The sequence below is a fragment of the Micropterus salmoides genome, unplaced genomic scaffold, assembly GCF_014851395.1.
Source record: "Micropterus salmoides isolate LMB-PRFRI ecotype aquatic unplaced genomic scaffold, ASM1485139v1 Ms_hic_scaffold_1, whole genome shotgun sequence".
Taxonomy (NCBI): domain Eukaryota; kingdom Metazoa; phylum Chordata; class Actinopteri; order Centrarchiformes; family Centrarchidae; genus Micropterus; species Micropterus salmoides.
The window spans coordinates 47,199,548-47,220,215 of NW_024040040.1; the positions used below are offsets into that span (position 1 = coordinate 47,199,548).

Here is a 20,668-nt window from a genome sequence, read left to right on the forward strand (position 1 = left end):
GGCTCTCTGTGCCCTTCAGCCATCTCCATCTTTTAACTGCAAGATTCAAGATTCAAGACTTTTATTGCCACAAAAACAATCACAACATTACAGTCAAGACACCCCCACCCCACAAAACATTACATCCATGTAACGTAAAACATTAAAAGTTAAAATGCCAAGTGCTTTAATAAAAAGTAGTAGTTGGTGCTTTGCTTTCACAAAGTACTGGTGCAGAAAACCAGAAGTGGTTTTAGAATAAGTGCTGCTGAGAAAACAGGATGCTTTCATTTTAATAGCCCTGAGTCTTTTTCCTGAGGGGAGAGTCATTAGCTGTGGGTCGACGGGGTGCTTCCTCAGCTGAGCTGTGGAGTTGCCATACCAAAGATATAAAGAAGGTGTGAACACTTTCTACTGTGGCACCGTAGAACCGCAGCAACCCCTCTCTGGACAACCCAAACGTTTTGAGCTGAGGTGGAGTGGAGGCTTCCTCTCCATCCAACTCCAGGCCATTGAAGGTCAGTGGCAAGAGAGCCTTCCCATCTCTCTTACAGTGGTTTTGAGTTTTGGAGATGTTCAATTTGTAGAGATGGCAGCAGTCAACCAGAGATAAGACCTTGTTCCTGTAAGCTGATTCATTGTTGCATGAGATCAGACCTTTACTGCAAATGTCAACATTTTAACAGAGTTGCAATGTGATAAGCAGTCGTTTGTTTGCAGTGAGTACAGGAGAGGTGATAGTTGGGTGGGGGGGGGCTTGTTTGTGTGCTGGGTTTTAGAGATTATATACTATTGTTTATTTTGACTACATGTGTCCTAAGCTGTAGGAAGGTCAAGGTCATGCTCAAGGTTTTGTAGGTGATACTGTATTCAAAGCAGAGCCGTAGTCCTCAGAGAGACTGTGCTTCTCAGTGCTGCAGGATGTGAGACAGGGGACGCAGCATCCCCTGCAGACCTATTTGCCCTGTATGCAAACATGTAGGGGTCTAAACTGACCACCCTGGACATAATAGGCTCTTAAAGATCTATTACAGATGTTAATGCAACAGGTTTGTAATCATTCAGGCAACTGATGTGGGATTTCTTTGGCTCTAGGATTCAGACAGCCGACTTAAAACATGCAGGACTTTGCACTCCCTGAGAGATCTGTTAAAAAATCAGTGAAGACTGTAGTAAGTTTATCTTCAACACATTTAATGGTAGCAGTGGATAAAAGATCAGGGCCTGCTGCTTTGCTGCCTTTCTCAAATTCCTATTTGGCAGCCTTGCAGTCCACTTGTCCTTGACAAACAAGCAAGAGGGCAAACTGTTATCAACGCCACCAAAATTTATGTGCATTTAACGTGTTTCAAGTTGCAGTAACAGACCAGAAGAAGAAGACACTGTTTCTCTTTGTTTGTTTTATCAATAAGTCCCACAGATGCGAAATCACACACCTACAGCCACCACATCCTGTGGGGGGGAAGAGATTTACAGTAATATGATCTCACTGTGCAGACATCACAGATGGTTTGTCATCTGTTGGAGCAAGCTGCTGCAGAGCATGACTTCATTGTAACACAAAGTGTCAGTAATGTGGGCATAGAGAGGTTTGAGTCAGTAACTGTAACTAAGGGACTGTATGAACATTATCAGGGAGATTTTAAATCATCCTTTTTCTTGCAAGATTGACTATAAAATAAATAAATGAAGGTTAGAGTTACATCCTGCATTTTGTGGGCACCATGGATCATAAAGGTTTGTAACAGGGCTTTTTTATAGCTGCTCTTCTTCTATCTTTATACAGGGTATCTGCAGGTTGTGATAAGTTTAAAGAGCATTTAATTTATTTTCCCCAAAAGGAAATTAGAAGGTATCAAAAAGTCTTAAATATATTTTTATGCCTCCCATAAAGTCGTTGTATTTAATTGCAGGCTGTTGGGAGATAGTGGATTGTGCTGCAAGAGGCTGTTCAGTCCTTTTTTTGGCGTTTCAGTCAGCACCATAAGGCCTGTAGCAAACACTGTTACTATTGACATTATTATTATATTATCATACATTAATACACATTTAACAATAAAAATAATAAATTATATCTTACTGTTTTTCCATCATGCTTTCACACTAGACTAGGAATAAATTGCATTATAGATGGTATTAAAGTCTTAAATACAATTTGGTGAACCTTGCAAAAACCATGTTAATAGTTTTAGGGACATCTCTCTTATGAACAGCTGTCTTAAATTTGTGTTTCTGGCTTTAACAGAAATATAGTTAAATTTACCATTACCAAGGAGTAGAAGCAGACAGTAGCATGAAATAGAAATACTCAAGTAAAGTACAAGTATATCAAAACTGTACTTAAGTGCAGTACTTGAGTAAGTGTTACATTTTATCACTGTTACTCATAATATGATGCATGTTCAGCACAACGCAATATGTTCTACTAATAATGTGTGAAGTGAAAACATTACGGTTCTTGAGCTTGAAATCAGGGTTTTTTGTCTTATTGAGTCTTACATGAACGGAAGTGTAAAAACAACAGATTTGATATTACTGACTGAGTTAATCAATGTTATTAAACAGTGACACACACTCTTAGATAGTAGATACAGTGGATATTTGCAGAACTATCCACAAAATCACTTAAATATTCAAGTCACAGTCGTGGAGGTATGATCTCTCTTACGTCACGGATACCTGAGATGCATTCACAATTGATCTAGATCTTTGTCCGGTTATGTGAATGCCACATATTTGAACTGTGTTATAGTTTATCACAGCAGATCTTCTTGTTTGAGCAGCAACTCTGTTGCTGTTGCTGTTCTGTCACTGTACTTCACCCAAGTGGAAGAGAAAGTACAACTAGTACATATTTCATCACTTCCACCTAAAATATGATGCATATTCAGCACAACCCAATGTGCTCTACTAATGTATGAAGCAAATATATTATTGTGCTTGAGCTTGAAGTCAGGGTTTTGTTAAGAAATTCCAAGAGGATGTTGCAGTATTTGTTTTATTGTAGGACCATAGAGAGGGTCTTGTTTTTTAAAAAAAAAGATAATATCAGGACCCATCTCTACCCTAATAACTTTCACACAGTCCCTGAAATGACTTAAAAGCAACATTGCAGATGCCATCAAATGACAAATGTGTGTAAGGGAGGGATGGAGGTGCCAGAAATAGTGTCTGCACTGCTGAGACTGTGGGTGTGTTTCCACATGTACAGTAGGTGGTAAGATTTAATTGGGACTGAGCACATCATGCAATAGCAACACAGTCCCAGATGGTGTCACCTTAGTGCTTTGTGTTAAAATTATCTGATCTCTGGAGAGAATTAACCTCCATCTCTGGATGAGCAAACAATTGTCTCTCTTGAAACTGCACGTACAGCAGCACAGATGGTATCTACTGTATGTGGGAGAGAGTGTGTGTGACCAGAATCTCTTTACATTTTGTTGCTGAGTGGGTTCTTTTGTTGCTCAAAATAATGTCTAATGTACAGCAAATTCACCTTCCTAACACAATTATACAAAAGCTACATATCACACAAGAGCAAGTAAATGCTGTACTGACAAAATCCCTGAGTGTATTGAATTGACCAATGGTATGTTTGTTATTTTTTGTATATGATTAAACTTTACATAAGAGGACAAATTAGTCATTTCTTCTTTTGAAATGTTATGTCTCGCTTTAAATTTACTACATTGTTTTGGTTTAAAGGAGTAGTTTCACATAGGGGAGATTTTGTGCTTTCTTGCCGAGAGTTAAGAGAAGATTGATTGGATACCACTCATGCCTGTCTGAAGTTTAGCTTAAGTTAGCTTAGCTTAGCATAAAGCCAGAAAATGTGGTTGGGGAGGGGGACTAGTCTGGATCTACCCTGACAGCACAACTAAATTATTATTAGCACAAATTATTTCATGAGTGGATGCAGGATCTTTATTCTAAGCTAACCATCTACTGGATACAGCCTTATATTTAACAGTATGAAAGTGGTAAGATGTTTAGATAGATACCGCTGTCATATCTGTCCTTTTAAACATAAAGCTACAGCCAGGACTCGTTTAGCTTAGCCTAGCATGAAGACTGGAAGCCGTAAGGCTCTGATCAAAGGCTAAATAGCGTTAACTTCCATCACTTCCAATAGCACAAAAATTATCTCATTTGTTTAATCTGTACAAAACCAAAGTGTAAACACAACTTGCAATTTTACAGGGGGCTTTGTTACCGTCAGATAGAGCCAGGCTAACTGATCTAAGCTAACTGGCTGCTAGCTGTAGCTTCATATGTAGCCTACTATAAAGACATGAGTGGTTATCAATCTACAAAGATATTGTATAAATGTATTTCCAAAAACAATTTCTTTATTCAAAGACTACTATACTAACTTTGGCTACAGCTGTTGTTTGTCAGATGCTGGTAGGGTAATGCCACATCCTCTCTAAGTGTTCCTGAAAATAATGGATAATTTAAAGGCTTTTACACACTGCCACATCCGTACAAGATCATCTCTCTTGTGTCATAGATACTTGAGATGCATTCACAATTGATCTAGATCTATGTCCGGCCATGTGAATGCCATACCTGAATTGTGCTAGTTTATCATAGCACGTCTTATTGTCTGTGCATCATCTTGTTCTGCCACAGTACTTCACCCAAAAGACAGTTAATTGTGAATCTAAATTACTCATCTCTTTCTTTCTCTCCAGTATCGCTGCATCATTTCATCGCCCTCTTTCTGCTGCTGCAAGCCCATGCATTCTGCCCTGCTTGTTGTTTCATCCAGGGGGCAAAACAACAGGGCTTTGCATGGTGTGTGTTTATCTGTGTTTTGTGTAATTCACAAGGGGTCTCTAAACTAAAATATAAAACTATTTTTTAAAAAATAACCCACTGGATGACACTGATTATACAGTAAAATGCCAGTTAACCACAGGTGCTAGAATCCCTTCACAATGCAATTTAAGGGTATACGTTGACTTAAATATCGCGAGATTTGGGCTACACAGGTGCGAGGCTTTGAGCTTAGAGAGATGCTACTTTCAAGGCTATTGGAAATATTGACATTCTTAATGAAACGCGCATGAACAACCCCGGAAAAAATGATTAAAGTTATTGATAGTTTGTTTTTTTCTTTGAGAGTCCTGTGTTTTGTATTTTTGTACTATTTGTAGTATTATTGTCTTTTATCATTATTATCTGGCAATAATCTCACTATGGATCTTCGTATGTACAACAAGACCTGATTTTGCTGCACCTATCCGTATTTCATGTGCCTTCATGGCCTGTGTATGTGTGTGTGTGTATATATGTTTAAAGTAGATGAATTGTTATTTGTGAGAATGAATTCAGCTGATAGACTATATGCTGCTTCCAGCTTTTATGTTCTATTCCAATTAAGCACCATGCCACACAAGACTAATAGTTTCTACTCGTGCACTATAATAGTGCAGCATAGTACCAGACACCAAGCAGCCAGTGGGGTCAACACAAATGTGCCATCAAAAATGCCATCATATTATTATAGACAAAGTATAGAATAAGTAGGCTAAACAAGGCTGTGAGTTGTGTCAGTCAGTGAAATAAATGACAATGTGTGTGAGTAACAGAGGGTGAGGAGAGGTGTAAAAACCAAAAGCCTTAAAGTTGAGTTTAAATTGTAAATCATTGTACTTGATTCAAGAGGGGTATGTTTAAAAATTGAATATAAAAATCTTTGCAATCTAAATAAATCACCATTTTACAGTATAGTGGGAGAAATCAAACTTTTCGTTATAAACCAACTCATGAAAATTGAGATCTGCTGTCCCACAACAGAGCAACTGTGTCACCACCATCTGTTCTCAGTGCATCATGCAACTAAATTTGCGTCAAACATATGCTCCCGTGTCTGCCTATGATAAAGACGCAAATCGGTGAAGTCGTGTTTTACGCGATGCACCTGAAGGCAACTAGAGAGAGAGAGAGAGAGAGAGAGAGAGAGAGAGAGAGAGAGAGAGAGAGATTTGTTCATCAGCGCTTTTCCGTTTTCTGGGTCCCCGCTCTGCCTCCTCTGTCGTGTCACCGGAGTGAAAAAAAAAGAGGAAGGAATATGGTTTCATCTGACGCTCCTCCCGTTTCAGCGCTGCCGTAGCGGAACTCTGGTAGGAGCAGGAGGCTGGAGCTCGGTCCGGTGCAAACCCCCTCTGTACCTGAAACAACCACCTCCCCCGTTTCCAACCAGCCTGCAGGAGCACTGCCAGCACACCGGGAGACATAAATGGGTGAGATGCAACGCTTTTTTTGCTTCTATTGTAGAGAATGCCCAAAAATAGCCTCCAGCGCCTCTGCGCATCTGGATGGGCAGGAAAAACGCCCGGTCCAGATGCGCGCTGGGTTCAGCCTCTCTCCTTCCTCCCCCTCACCTCTATCCTCTCCTCCCTGCCTCAACTCTCCTGACGTCGCTTCAGACATAGCCGGGCTATTTGTAAGTGACCGCTCGGGCTTGGCGTGTCACAGTGTTTCCGATGCTTTTTATTCATGCTTAGAAAGCTGCGCGTGGGTGTACAACGCGACCGTGCAACTGCGATTTGAGGAAAGCGGCGGGATTGATGAGTTGCAGATGTTGACACGTTTACATTCACTCTGTCTGTCTGCCCATTGTGTTACACAGCGTTTGATTCTCTCCAGCTCCATGTGTCTGTAGATGAAACAGGCCTGACTGTGACATTCCTCCCATCATCGCCATGGTTTCCCACAGCACTGCGCTGTTGCACACAATGCATGAGGATTATTTGATTGCAGGTTTAGTGGACGAGTAATCAATCGATTCAGTACATATACAAAATTGGCTGATTATTTCACAGATGTCTTGCAAGGCTGGATGTACTATTTCCTTTTTCCTTTCATTCAACTTTTAACCTGTGTATCTAGAAGACATTCATCTGTGTGACTTTGCTCTGCAAAGGATCACTTTGTAAAGTAAACGAATGACTGATTAATCAAGTGAATGATCTATAATATTAACCAGTAATGAATATAGTCATTAGTTGCAACCACTGTCTAAAATAACTTTTCTATTTCCTTTGCATGCATACTTTCTATTGGACCTGCCTCTGCTGCATGTAAACAAACCATGCACTGCTAACCTCAAGGGAACACTACAGTCAAGGCTGGATTACCAATTTGGAAAAGCGGGCTATCATGGGCTCCCAAATCACCAGATTGATTCATTGTGTGCATGTGCTACGGTAGTTCAAAATTTGTTGTAATATGCACTACTAAATTACAGTAGACATTAAGCTATAGCTTAAAAAAGGCCTGTGTAAAAAATTGCTTTCATACTTTCATATGTTGCATTCATTGTGCATATCTCTTTTTAAATCTGTTACTTGACGGCGACAGGATGCATACACAATGCACAGAAAGATTGTTTTCAGTGTGGGCCCTCAGCAAATTAGAATTCCCAAGGGGGTAATCTGTCCATGACTGTTTTTTTGACAAGAGGAGTAATTTGCCAAGTTGCCTACTAATGGCTATTTATTACTTTTTTGCCCATATTCAACACCTACGCTCAGTGACCACTTTATTAGGCACAGTGTACCTCTACAAAACAACAGTTCTGTCATAAATTCCATCTTTATGAAGTTTATAATGTTGAGTTTTTGGTTACATTTTCAGAAATGTGAAAATCCAGTTCATTACTGAGGTCAAAGTTTGTGGTTGGTTTTGTACTCAACTACTGTGTGTGTGTGTGTGTGTGTGTGTGTGTGTGTGTATGTGTGTGTGTTTGTCTATATATTTTTTGTCCTCTCTATTTACATACATGAGGGGGGCAGAACATTAATTAAAAGACATTGAGGCCCTTAGTTAAACTGGCCTGAAAAGGCAGCTATAAACAGCCGTAGTATGCATCTTGCATTCTGGGCCCATTTTGTTGTTTATGTTATTTATATGCTTGCCCTGTAGATAACATGTAAAATCAAGACTCGAAAACAAGATATTACGCTTACAGTGGATAGTTTTAATAATTTTGCTGCAGCTTTAAGGAGAAAAAAGTGCCAGCTTTGTCATAAAATTGTGACCTTCGGTTCCTCAGAACTGAAGACAAAGGGTTTATTTGCAGACTTTACACAAAGATGCAACAGTTATACAGACACATACGTTAAAAGGAGCTCAGTTTCTCTATCGTCATTAGTTTTAACAGAAAGTGATACAATGTGACCTTGTGGCATATTCTCACTCGGAACTGAAAAACTTTCACTCTCTTTCTTGCTCTTGCTGTCACCTTTCCTTTTTCCTCATACATTGAAAACCCAAAGATGAATGCATAAAGTTCTTATCTGGGGGTTGTCGTAAGGCATTATGGGAAATGGGAGTCCTGGGAATTAGAAATAAACAATGCCGGTTGAGGGAGTAGTGTACATCACCATATAACTCCTCGCAGTGAGCAGAGAACGGTGGGAATTTTCCTTTAATGTGGAAGAATTTGCTGAAGCCTGTGATCTGATCCACAGTTGGAGTGGGTGACTCCCAGTGGGCTGCGGTCCAGTGTGAATGTTTAACCGACAGAAACACGCAGCTGTTCTTGACATTGTCAGCGACAGCACTGAAACAGACCCGCAACCAAACACAGGTCCGCTGTAAACCAGTGAAATGTCAGCATGGCTTTGCATAGCTCAGTGTGCCTGTATAGTTTCCTCTTATCTAAACTAACTGCAGCTGTTCAGAGGACGCTCAGTTCCTGTATATGTGTTTCTTGACCACTTGAGTGGGAGTTTTGTTTTGTCTGTAGTCTCTTTTCTTCTCAAGGCCTCCCTGTCATTTGTAGACACCATGTACAGTATCGCCACTTACATTAAGTTATTGCAAGTAGGGCTGCAGCTAATGATTATTTTTATTATGAACTAATCTGCATATTGTCTTCTCGATTAGTCATCTGTGAAACATCAAAGTAGCGGAAAAAATGCAACTCCCCAAAGCCCAAAGAGGTGTTGTTCTAATGTTTTGTCATTTTACATACCATTTACCAGCATATATGATACAAACAAGCAGCAAGTCCTCATATTAGAGAAGCTGAAACCAGCAAATGTTTGTATGTTTGGTTGAAAAATTACGCAAACTAGCAAAATGGTTGCAAATTAGTTCTCTTATCATCATCTAATTGATCAATAGACAAATCCTCGCAGCTCTATATACAAGTTTGGTTAAGCATCTTGTTCGTTCAACATTAGTTGTAAATGCATGCCTTTGTATATTTTATTTTAATCAAATGTAGTCTGTATATTTGTACACCATATTCTTGAAACTGAGCAAGCCAGCTATCAGGCTATCAGGATGTGTTTGTGGGAAAATGTGTGAGTAAGAAAACATTAAGCTAATTTTATATTTTATTACAGCTGAGAAAGTTAAAACATTTCAAGTTTCTGCTAAGGTTTTACGGAAGCCCTAAGAGGGACGTTTTACAGTCCCTCCAGGGTTTCGCAATGTCGAATTTCAAGAATGAATGAATCGTGAATTCAGCGCGACTTGCAATTTTGACCAATCACCGCAGATTTGACCTATCATCACCTTTTCCCACATACGTTATGTAAACGCTCCCTACTTGTATAGCGCCTTTCTAGTCTTTTTGACCACTCAAAGCGCTTTTACACTACATCTGCATTCACCATTCACACACAGAAATACATACTGGTTTAAATATGCATGGTTAGGGTTAGGTCAGTGAAATCCTGGAGGGACTGTTTAATGATTTTGAATTATAATATATAATTATAAATATACATAATAATTCTAAAGTTTAAAAAAACACATCTACGATGCAGTTTTCATTTTATCCCACAATTTTATCGCAGAAAATGCCCCCAAATGTCACAACGTTCATTACAATTCTTTTGAAAAGCTGTCACGAATTCAGGCATTTTAGACATCAACAATCACAACAAAGGCTCTGCGAAATCCTGGAGGAACTGATTTTGACTAATATGACTGTATTTTTCATTATCTCGAAATAACAAATGTTGTTTTTCTGAGATAATGGGATAATTTTCTCGAGATCTCGAGGTAACGAAACTTTGTTTTCCCCGAGACTGGCCCGCCAGCAATGATGACCCGTGGCCAGATTACTTTTATAGTGCCTGGTGCTGAAATGGATCTCAGTCATGACAGCAACAGCAAATAATTATTCCTCCTTAGTGATTTTGATCACAAAATAAAAGTGTGATAGTTTTTTTTTTTTTTTTTACAGCAATTTACTTTAATTTGAGTTGAACTGAAAGCTTAGGCCGGAGGGAAATGTGAGATTGGATTCCCCTGAATGAGAAGCGCGGGACTTTTCTCTGCCTGGGGATGCTGGGGAAATGAAAATATGTGTTCATTCTTTATTGTGAGCATGTGAAACGGTCTCTTTAGAATTAGTTTGTTGAAGACGGAGAGAAAAGATATTCCCAACATGAGAATTGAATACACAACCCTGAGATTGAGAGTCCTGTAGTGAGCTAAGCAGACACAGTAGCCCTGTTTCCATCTAATTATCAAGCGAATTTTAAGTGGAAAAATAAAGAATGCAAATTAGGTGCTTTTCCACTTGCTGGTTTGGAGCCAATAAACCAGGCTACGGCAAACGTAGTTACGTTAGTTGACGTTACACATGGCTGTAATAAACAAGACATATGGATTGCAAACCAAAAACAAAACCAGTCACATGGACCTGAGGATTATTGATCTGAGAAAAATGGATAGAGGTTCTCAGGAATGTGTTTCAAGCAGGCAAGTTGCTACCAGTGCCATTTGCCATTTCCGAAAATGTGCATAAAAAAAAGTAAATTCTCCTTTGACTATGTTCCGGCCCGCTATCCAATGGCTTTGAAAAAAAATTTCGTAACTAATGTCTGCGTGGGTTCTCTCCGGGTGCTCCATTGTCAGCTGGGATTGGCTCTAGCCACCCGCGACCCTGTACGCAGGATGAGCGGTTGATGATGGATGGATGGATCCACTGGATATCACTGGAAAACGGAAGAAATAAGATGTATGAATGTATGGCCTCTTGGGGCTTCCGTAGAGGTTCTAACAATTTCTGTTACGTCCTTTCATGTGTTTGATCCAAACGTATTAGCACTCTTTGGCGAGCACTTGTTAGCTTGTTACCAATTATGCGTCCATTGAGCAACAATAGCATTCATCTGGAGTCTTGTTTGTGTATGTTTTTGGAAATCAGTAGAGGTATAAGCTCTATCATAGGATCGGTTCATTGATGTTTTTCATGGGACTTTTCACTATTATCATTTAATATAAAATCATCAATTACTTAATTATGGATATGCATTCCTGACTTTTTGTATGTTATACTTTGCTGTGACCACCATATTGTTTTTGCATCTTTCCCATCATGCTGTGCAGCATATCATATAGGCAATAAATAGAAGCATTGTCAAATCCATCGTTCATATATTCGCAAGACTCAGTTCCCACTCTTTCTGCATACCTTTACATCAGACAGAGCTCCCCTCTAGAGCCCATTTGGCGTTAACTTTGTGTCTTTGCACTTGTGATGTGCGTTCAGTGCTGTCGTCTTCTTCAGTAGTGTGTGTGCGCGCGCACGTGTGTTTGTGTTGTTGACTGACGTGGGTGGGCGGGTGGACTGCAGTGTGTTGTCCAGCTCTGCCTCTCAGATTTACTGTAATGCGGTTTGCGAGACAACTACTACTGTACATGCACAGTACACTACACAGACTTCTCCTTACAGAAGAACCTTTGACTTCCACTCTCACAGTCACTGCCACTTCCCCACATACACATCACAAGTGAGAACAGGAAAAGAAAATGGTATTTGTGTTGCCACGTCACTGTCTCATATGCAGCTAATCTCTGTAGCTATCCGAAGCCAGAATTATATCCCTCTCCATCTGAGCACCAAGGCCAAATTGGACTACAGTCGTCTGCTTATTATTGATGTCTTCTGGAAGTCCTCCTTCCTCCCCCCTCATGATGTAAACTCGCAGCGACGCCCTGACTTTCACACCACCGCTTTACCACGAAGTGTTTGGTCATGTGGTTGATTCTGGCTAGTGTCATCATTTCGGGGGGTTGCCTGGTGTGTAAAAAAGTGACTTTTTATCTACGTTAGACTATGTGAAAGAGACATCTTTTTGGGGGAGGAAGTGTGTCTGAGTCATAGCTACCCCTTTTGTACTGTTGTTCCCATGGTTACCCCAGCCCCCGAAACACCCCCGCCCCCGTTCCAGCCCCCCACCCCCCCTTTAGCTGCCCACACAGTTTAGACAAGGATCAGGCCTCGACAGCCAATCTGTGTGTTTGTGAGTGTGTGCGCAGAGGGTTGGGGTTAACGAAGCTATTATGCGAAATGACACATTCAGTACATTTTTACAAGTATTATCAGCTGCACCAGCAGTCACAAGGTGTTTTTGTGTGTGTGCGAATGTTTGTGTTGGTGTGTGTGATGGTTAAATATGGAGAGAGAGAGAGAGAGAGATGGCGTGGTGTTTTTTGTGTGCATTTTTCAAATAGTGGTTATTTACACTGAGCAAGACATTTTCCTTTTTTCTGTTTACTTGTCTTTATAAAGTCAACACAGTGTACAGTACATTTCCACAGCACTAATTCTATCAGTATCCTATCATAGTCATGTAATACTCACCAGTCTGCTGCTCTGAGATTCTCTGTTTAACAGACACTGTTGTTATTCAGTCAACTGCATCTACTCTACTGTCATTTCTTTAAATCATGTCACGTTACTGTCAATGAAACGCAACACCTCCTGCAGATATTTTACATTTAAACCTGTCCCTCTCTTTCCTGGTAGACTTGACATGACAGACTTTAAATCCCACATGATTCAGTTTTTATCCATCCACATCATAGCAAAGTCACTTTTACCTGTGATTATAAACTTGTACACCTTTGTGCAGCAACCATGTGCAGTTATACACTCGTCATACTTTTTAAGTACTTTCTAATTGTCATAAGCAGCTTATACAATACATCTATATGACACTTAAATTAACACAGCAAATGTCGAGATGCTCAATTATACAGACATTTTATATCCAAAAGGTCAAAGGTCAACTTCACTACAACATTATAATGTTCGTGAACGCATTCTCAGTATCTCAGGAACGCCTTGAGGGGATTTCTCCAACATCCAATTGGACTCAGGGATGAACTGGATCGATTTTGGTGGTCAAAGGTCAACTTCACTGTGACATCATAATGTCCTGGAAAAACAGGGGGAGGTTTTTAGCCATAATTTAGGAATTTATTGGGCGATTGCAGATTCCACACTCATGTTGACTGGGATTATACAAACAACAACTAGTACAGTACGGGCTTTCCTCAATGTCGTCCCTTCTGCCTTTCACTTCTTGCGTCATTCTGAAAATTGAACGTCATCTCAATCACATGACTGCAAACAGTGGAGGGCGCCGAGTTAATCGTGATCCTGTTTGGCTGTAGCTCATTTCTAAAAATGCCAGGAGAAAACAAAAGCAACACATTTTGTGTAGCTTTACTCTATAAGAATCCATCTTTCCATAGTCATCAAGTACAGAACATGTGTTGCTTGTAGCCAATGCACCTATGATAATCCTTTATTAATCGGTTGAAAAATGTATATTCACTGGAATCATCAGTATAGTGATAACTTTCATTTATTTCAGTATAGTGATAACTTTCATCTTCTTTTACAAAGAAATACACTTTATACCTTTCTATTCGATGCATTCACTACATATCTTATGAGAAGTTTTTACTTTCACTGGCAGTAGGCCGAATACCATTCAAAAGCACAGCAAAGTATCAGCGACTGAGTAATTAAAGGTATCCAGTTGAGTTTTTGAACATTAGTAGCATGCTGTAGCTTTGTGCATATATGCTTTTATATTGTGAATGCTCACATGGATGCCCGACGAGATACAGTCATTCCACCAGTTTCACGCTGATCAACAGTTTGTGGCGGTAGGGCACAAAAAACGTAATAATGTACCAACAATAGCAGTGAAAAATAAGCGTGCAAGTTAGCAAACATGGATGTAAACAATGCACGATTTTATGTTTAAACATAATGTAAGTCTTTCAAGGACATTCTAGTTGTTGATGTTGTTGTTGTTATGATGAAATAAATGCAGACCTCAGGGATATACGCACTATGCATTTTGGTGAAACGCAGAGTGTAAACATAACTTTAATTTGTTTACAAGAAAACTCCACAGGAAACATTTTAATTAGTGAGTGAAAACAGTTTTCCTGTTTGAAAGTGAAACTCAGAGCTGCAGAAAGGTATGTACAGTATATGATTTGGATTGATTTTGCTTTTATGTGTTGCACATTGTGTATAAGACACTAAAAGTTGCAGTGGTCAAACTTTCATTTCATTACAAAATTACAGGTTATTTCACAGCTCAGTCTTAAAAAAATGTTCTGCCTCCTCTCCCAAGCTTGGCAAATAAAAAAAGTTCCCTTCCTGAAGCACAACTCAGTTTTTTATGTTCATCCAGCCTCCTTTACGTCCTCGTAGACAGGACAGCAAATCAGAAAATTTACCTCATTCTCAATTTCACCTCACACAACAAACAAAGTGTGTCCTCCTCTTGCATTAAACCTGCCGGCCTCTTGGGCTAACGGTAATGTTCCTGAGCGTAAATGTGCACATAGTGGCCTTCTTTTTTGCTTTTGTGTTCTTTATGACACAATAAATTGTTTATTTTTGTTTATACCATTTCTCAACAAACCATCAACAGTTTTGCTCCTAATCTCCTGAATATGACAAAGTAACCTGTTCTGGAAAATTAAGTACAAATTGTTCAAGTAAAATAATAACCTCATTAGCCAGGGATGATAATGTAAATTGTCCCAATAGTGAGTCTGTGAATCAACAAACAAAACTAAAACTAACTCGTTATTTGCCTGAGAGTAAATATGGAACAATGTGACACCTCTGCTAAGTTTGACCTTTTATTGCAGTTTATTGTCAACCCACTTTCTCTTTCCCATTCTCTGTGTATCTCGCCCTTTTTGCCCAGTGGAGGCCGTGGTGGAGTTCGACTATGAGGCTCAGCAGGACGATGAGTTGAGCCTGACTGTGGGTGACATCATCGTGAACATACGGCGGGACGATGGAGGATGGTGGGAAGGCGAGCTCGGCGGACGCAGGGGGTTGTTCCCAGATAACTTTGTCAGGGTGAGTAATAACAATCACACCTTCATTCTCAGTCTCTCACTCGCTTCATAAACCCACAAGAGGGTCTACATAAATAGCAACAGAGAAAACACACAGTTTTTAGTGTGAAACTGCAGTGTGGTTCATTTGAGGTGTATTTTTGTTTTAATGAAATGAAACACACCGCATTCACCTTTGCAAAGGGAGATTAAAATTAGGATTACTTTGGGATCTTTTGTTTTTTTATTTTGGCCTTAGAAAACCAGAGATCTTTTTACACCATCCCCTGAGATGTAAATTGATCGCAATTTCAACCAGTGCTCAAACAGCGCTGTGAAATACTTGTTACATGTTGTCTTTAGGGCAGCACACATAGCATGTTGTTAATATTCAAATACAACATACAGATGGGTGACAAATAAGTAGAAAAACCTAAAGAAAATATTTTAGTAAGCTGTGTTGATGATGTTCGATTGTAGTCCAGCCTTTACTTCCATAAACTGCGTTATTTTGTAACACGCGTCATAATGCTCGCCTAGCGGCAAGTCGGGCACACCCTCAAAAACACCGGTGGAGAAACACACTGAGCTTTAGCACTCATAGTGACAAGACGTCTGCCCGCTGCCTCCCCTCCCCTGCGTGTTTCCTCTCGCTATCCCTTGTCCTGTCAAAAAAAGGAAGTGAGATGCTTCACTTAGTTGCTAAAATGGAGCGTTTAACACACAGGGTAAAGGGAAAAGCGTTGCTGCAGTATCCCAAAAAATATGGTGTTTTTTGAAAATGAACCCATGTAAACCTATTCTAGCACAACCCCTTAATAAAATGATGAACCTAAAAATGAGCATTACATCTCAACGTGACTTCTTTAAAAGGCCCAATACATGACGTAACACCACATCTTTTCATATATGGCTGCATGCATGTAGTCTCCATTCCTATGTAACCCATGTAAAAGCTTCATATTAAGTAAAAAGTCTTTATATTCTGTCTTTTTTTAAGATGAGGCGTGATGCAGTTAAAAATTGATGATGAAGCCTAAAAACCAGGTTAGGCTTGAAATAAACAAGTTCGAACAGAGTGCTGTCCGACTGTCTTAAAGACAGTGTTTCTACCATCCCCCCTCAAATGTGAAACACCCGCCATCACTGAGACGGGCTGAGTTGTACAAATAAGGATAATGACGCACACTTTTCTATCCTCAAAAGCATTCCTGGTGTTGCACTCATTTGTATACAAGTGACGGAAATTCTTCTTTAACGAATGAAAAAAGAAGGCTGGAGAGAGAAGTTCAATCCCTTTATCACCACCCCAGCAGTTGTCTAGCAACACAGATAAGGATTTTTTTTTCAAAGCTAAAAATGTGTGGTAGACTTAATTAATTCAGCGTATTTCATGATTACCTTCTTCTGCACCAAGCTCTTACACCCACAGTGATGATGCAAAACAGGCAAGGCTGAAAACACTGGGATAAACACGAGCACTTTCTGTGAACTCTGAAGCTGCACACATAGAAACATAGATGTAAACATAAATCCTAAATCAGAGCTTAAATGATTAGCAGCGATTTGGATGAACAATTAGTAACTGACGGTATTATTTAACCAAAAACGCCAAAATCTGTTGCTCTAGCCTCTCAAATGTTTTATAATTGCTGGTTTCCAGTTTTCTTTCTTAGTTCATGTCCTTTTTGTTGAGGGTGATAGATCAGGTTTCGGACAGTTCTCATGGTCCACTCAGGGTGAAGTTTCCAGGGCCATATTTCTTCTCTTCCAGACTGCTGGTGGCTCAAAGTAAATTTGACATGGAGGTGTGAGAGTAAATATTCAGGAACAGTGTTGGGGTAGTTGCTCAAAAAAAGGAATGGATGGCACATTACTAGCTACTTTTGTTAATGCCTTACTACTCACTGCTGAAAGTAATTAGTTACACTACTAGTTACATTACTGTTGGATTACTGCGATGCACTATCTGCCAAAAAACAATATAGGTTATAAGAGAAGAACAAGGCTACAGGACAGTACTATAATGCGTAAAACTTTAATTGGACATTTCAATGGAAACATTTACTTTTTAAATAATGAATTTCATTACAAAACCTCATTAAAATTGGTTGTCCTTCCAACCATCTAGTGCAAATATTAATTTGTTGAAAATAATATCAATAAAATGGAAACATTTACTTTTTAAATATTGAATTTCATTACAAAACCTCATAACTTAAAATTGGTTGTCCTTCCAACCATCTAGTGCAAATATTAATTTGTTGAAAATAATATCAATAAAAAAAATAAGACACTGGCTCTCATCACAATATCAGATGATGGTGAGACTTCAAATGAAAAACATAGCATATAAAATGTAATTTAAATTGTGTATTTAACAAACCAAACCCACACAACAAACTTACTCTGGCTGAGTTGCCAAATTATGGCTTTAAAGTAGATTCTTCCATCCTACTGGACAACTAATATGGAGTAGAATACCTTCACCCCTCAAAAGACGTCTTTAACAGCTCTGCCCATTTCTGTGTCCTCATGAACTGGCAACAAAGTCAAAATTGAGGTCGGACAAGTGTTACGAAAAGGGATGTTTGATTTATTTTTCTCTCCTCTTGTTATGCTGATAGTTGAAGAACCAGTAAGTAACGCGATGATTTTATTATTAGGAACTGTAATGTGATTGCTGAAGTTGTCAACAATAATGCGTTACATTACTCCGTTACAGACAAAAATAAGTTGATTACAGTAACACTGTTTAGGAATGAGCAATATCAGCGAAGGCTGCCGAAGTGTTTGCGGTAATGAAAAGAGGGAAGTATCTTGTTGACTGTGCCATGAGAGGAAGTAGAAAAGTGCCACAAGCCAAGGGGCAACAAAGAGTGGCATTCAAATATAGATAGCGCTGAAGAAGTGTCTCTATTGTCAGGTGGTTTTGCGGTGCAGCTAGGCTTTATTTGTGCTGACTGAATGTCACAGCTCTCATTCACTGTCAGGGAGCCGGACATTGGGCCCATGAAGACTCACTGACAGTGTTTGCGCGGATGTGTGTGTGTGTGTGTGTGTAAGAGATGGCTGTGAGTAATGCAGTAATGCCAGACTGGTCTGTCACAAGACTGCAGTTATGGGAATCAGTGACATTAAGCTTCACAATGCTGATGAGTGTGTGTGTGTGTAGGAAGTGGGGGATGTGAACAAACAGGTTAGAAAGGGGGACAGGAAGCGATGGTATGCATGGTGCCATCATAGCTGACACCCGAGACAGAAATTATTAAAGGAGCGACTCTAATCCAAAACATGTCTTTTTGTCAAATGCTGTGAAAATCTCTTCATGGCCTGTTTTGTGTGTGCGCTGAATATAAATCTGGTGTTTATGCACAGCCCTGGCAACAACATTGTGTTTTGGAGTTAAAACTGCGAGAAAAAAAAACATTTCAATCAGTAATTTTCAGTAAAGCAGGTTAAAACAGGTTAAAACTTTATGGATGAAAGATACATTTGTTACAGATTAATAACTCACCACTCTGAAACTCTTGCTCCAGTCCACGTTGCCAAGCTGGTAAGGGGATATACAGCTGGATCGTGTTTACGAGCTTCTCAGGACCCGCCATACTCTGCTTCTGATTGGCTAGTATAGTCCTTAACTAGGAACTGCGCATGTGCAACTCCCAACAAATATCTTGTAGAGGTAAGATGTATCACTCCGTAGCTAAAACGAAGAGTTCAACACACAGGGTAAAAATAAGAGCTGCAGCAATGTGCAGTATGACAAAAATATGGAGTTTTTTGAAAATGAAACCATGTAAACCTGTTCTGGTACAACCCATAAATAAGATTTGACCCTGAAAATGAGCATAATACCACCTCTTTAAATTTAGCAAAGCAACTGATGGTACAGATATGGTGAGACTACAAGCTACTAATGCTAGCGTATGGAAGATGCATTAGTTTTCCAATTTTAGTTTGTTAGCAGTTATTAGCAGTCCAACCAGCTAAACTGACGTTGACAAAATACTTTATACTGTGAAAAGGCTCAGTTCTTTATCAAAAAACACACAGAGGTTAACCATATCTTTTCAAATCTGAGATAGTGCATTAATATTACTCTCACTGTTTCTCAAGAACATGGAGCTCCAGTATTGCTGCTAAAAGACTGTACTGACAATATAAGTGCTGCAACAAACAATTATTTTGACTTTTGATTGACATGCTAAATATTTTCAGTTAAAGTCTGTTTTTGGGAAGGGCTGTAATCATGTGACATCTGTGGAATAGACAAGCAGGTGTTCAGAATCACATGCTCTGATTTGACATACAATGCTAAACATTGTTGTTCATGGTACAGAGGAGCAGCTGGATTTAGTTTACTTTTAAGAACTAAAGTCACTGAAGATGTCTGAAAAGTTACTAAATTTGGCAAAAAGCACGCTAAAGTTGACATTTATTTTAAGTGATAGTGTAACTTGAGTGCTTTAATAATGTAAATGGCTGGCTTCCAGTTGAACAAAACCATACATTTAAGCTTATTTTATTGAAATGACTTGCTTTGTCTGAAGAAATACCAGTTTCCTAGATTCCAAGGTATCGTTTGTAAATGCCTTGTTAAAACCCAAAGATATTCAGCTACGGATACGGCATAATATAAATGCAGCAAATTCTTACATTTGAGTTAGGCCTTCTTAATTGATTATCAAAATGGTTGCAGATAAATTTTCCTGTTAATCTTGTTGATTAATTTATTAATAGTTGAGCTCTATTTTGAACCACAAAGTCTCACTGTGCATGTTAACATATCTTAAAAATCAGCTCGTGTAAAAACTTTCTGTCTGTATCTGTATGATTACTGTTACCACTGCAATCAGGATGGAGTTTATGAAAAGAGGGGAAATAAAATTTTTCATCATTGTTCCTGTGAATTTCGCAAGGATTTCTACAAGCAAAGTACTCTTGGTTTCCACATTCTTGTCTCTGATTGTGATTCGTGCTAACTTTGTCTTCATAGAGGCGGTTAGCTGCTGCAGTGCATTGTTTTGCAGTATCTGTTGCTGGGAGGAAAAGTCAGAGGTCTGGTGAGGGGGGATGCACAAAGCAATGTTTAGCATTAAAGCAGTGCAGCTTAAACTTCATACTTGCTGTCAGGCTTTTAGGAATGTACACAGACAAACACACAACCAACACACACAGTGCACATTATGCAGGTGTTTCCTGTTCCGATATGATGAATCATGTTGTCTTCCTCTCTTCTTTTCAGCTGGGTTTCCTTTTTAACTTTGGGTTACCTCCATATCCCCACAGGAGGAATTGCAGTAGAGCATGAATGCGGTCCAAGTAGTAACAAAGGCCTCCAAGAACAGTAGAGTTGGCTCTTTCTTTGACTTCTTTTACAAAACCACACCATTCTTAGTCCTCCAAAGTCAAATGTATTAATTATTTAAAGCAAACAGCCTTTATAGATAACAGATAGATATTAGGATTTATGTTCAGTTTCTTTTCATGAAGCATATAAAGCCAAACAGCTAGTAAACACCGCCTCTCCTTCACCACTCATACAAAAAGG

General features: G+C 39.3%; 1 protein-coding gene across 2 annotated transcripts in view; it reads left to right on the top strand.

Annotated features, from left to right (window-relative positions):
• The first annotated feature begins 6,014 nt into the window (after positions 1-6,014).
• Positions 6,015-20,668, top strand: part of sh3kbp1 (SH3-domain kinase binding protein 1) — a 43,767-nt gene continuing 29,113 nt past the window's right edge. The window contains exons 1-2 of one of the 2 annotated variants that reach the window (XM_038731716.1): positions 6,015-6,227; positions 14,979-15,136. In XM_038731716.1, the coding sequence (XP_038587644.1) occupies positions 6,224-6,227; positions 14,979-15,136 (162 nt within the window). In that variant the 5' untranslated portion in view covers positions 6,015-6,223. The remainder of the gene's footprint in view (positions 6,228-14,978; positions 15,137-20,668) is intronic. The other variant, XM_038731708.1, reaches the window with a different exon arrangement.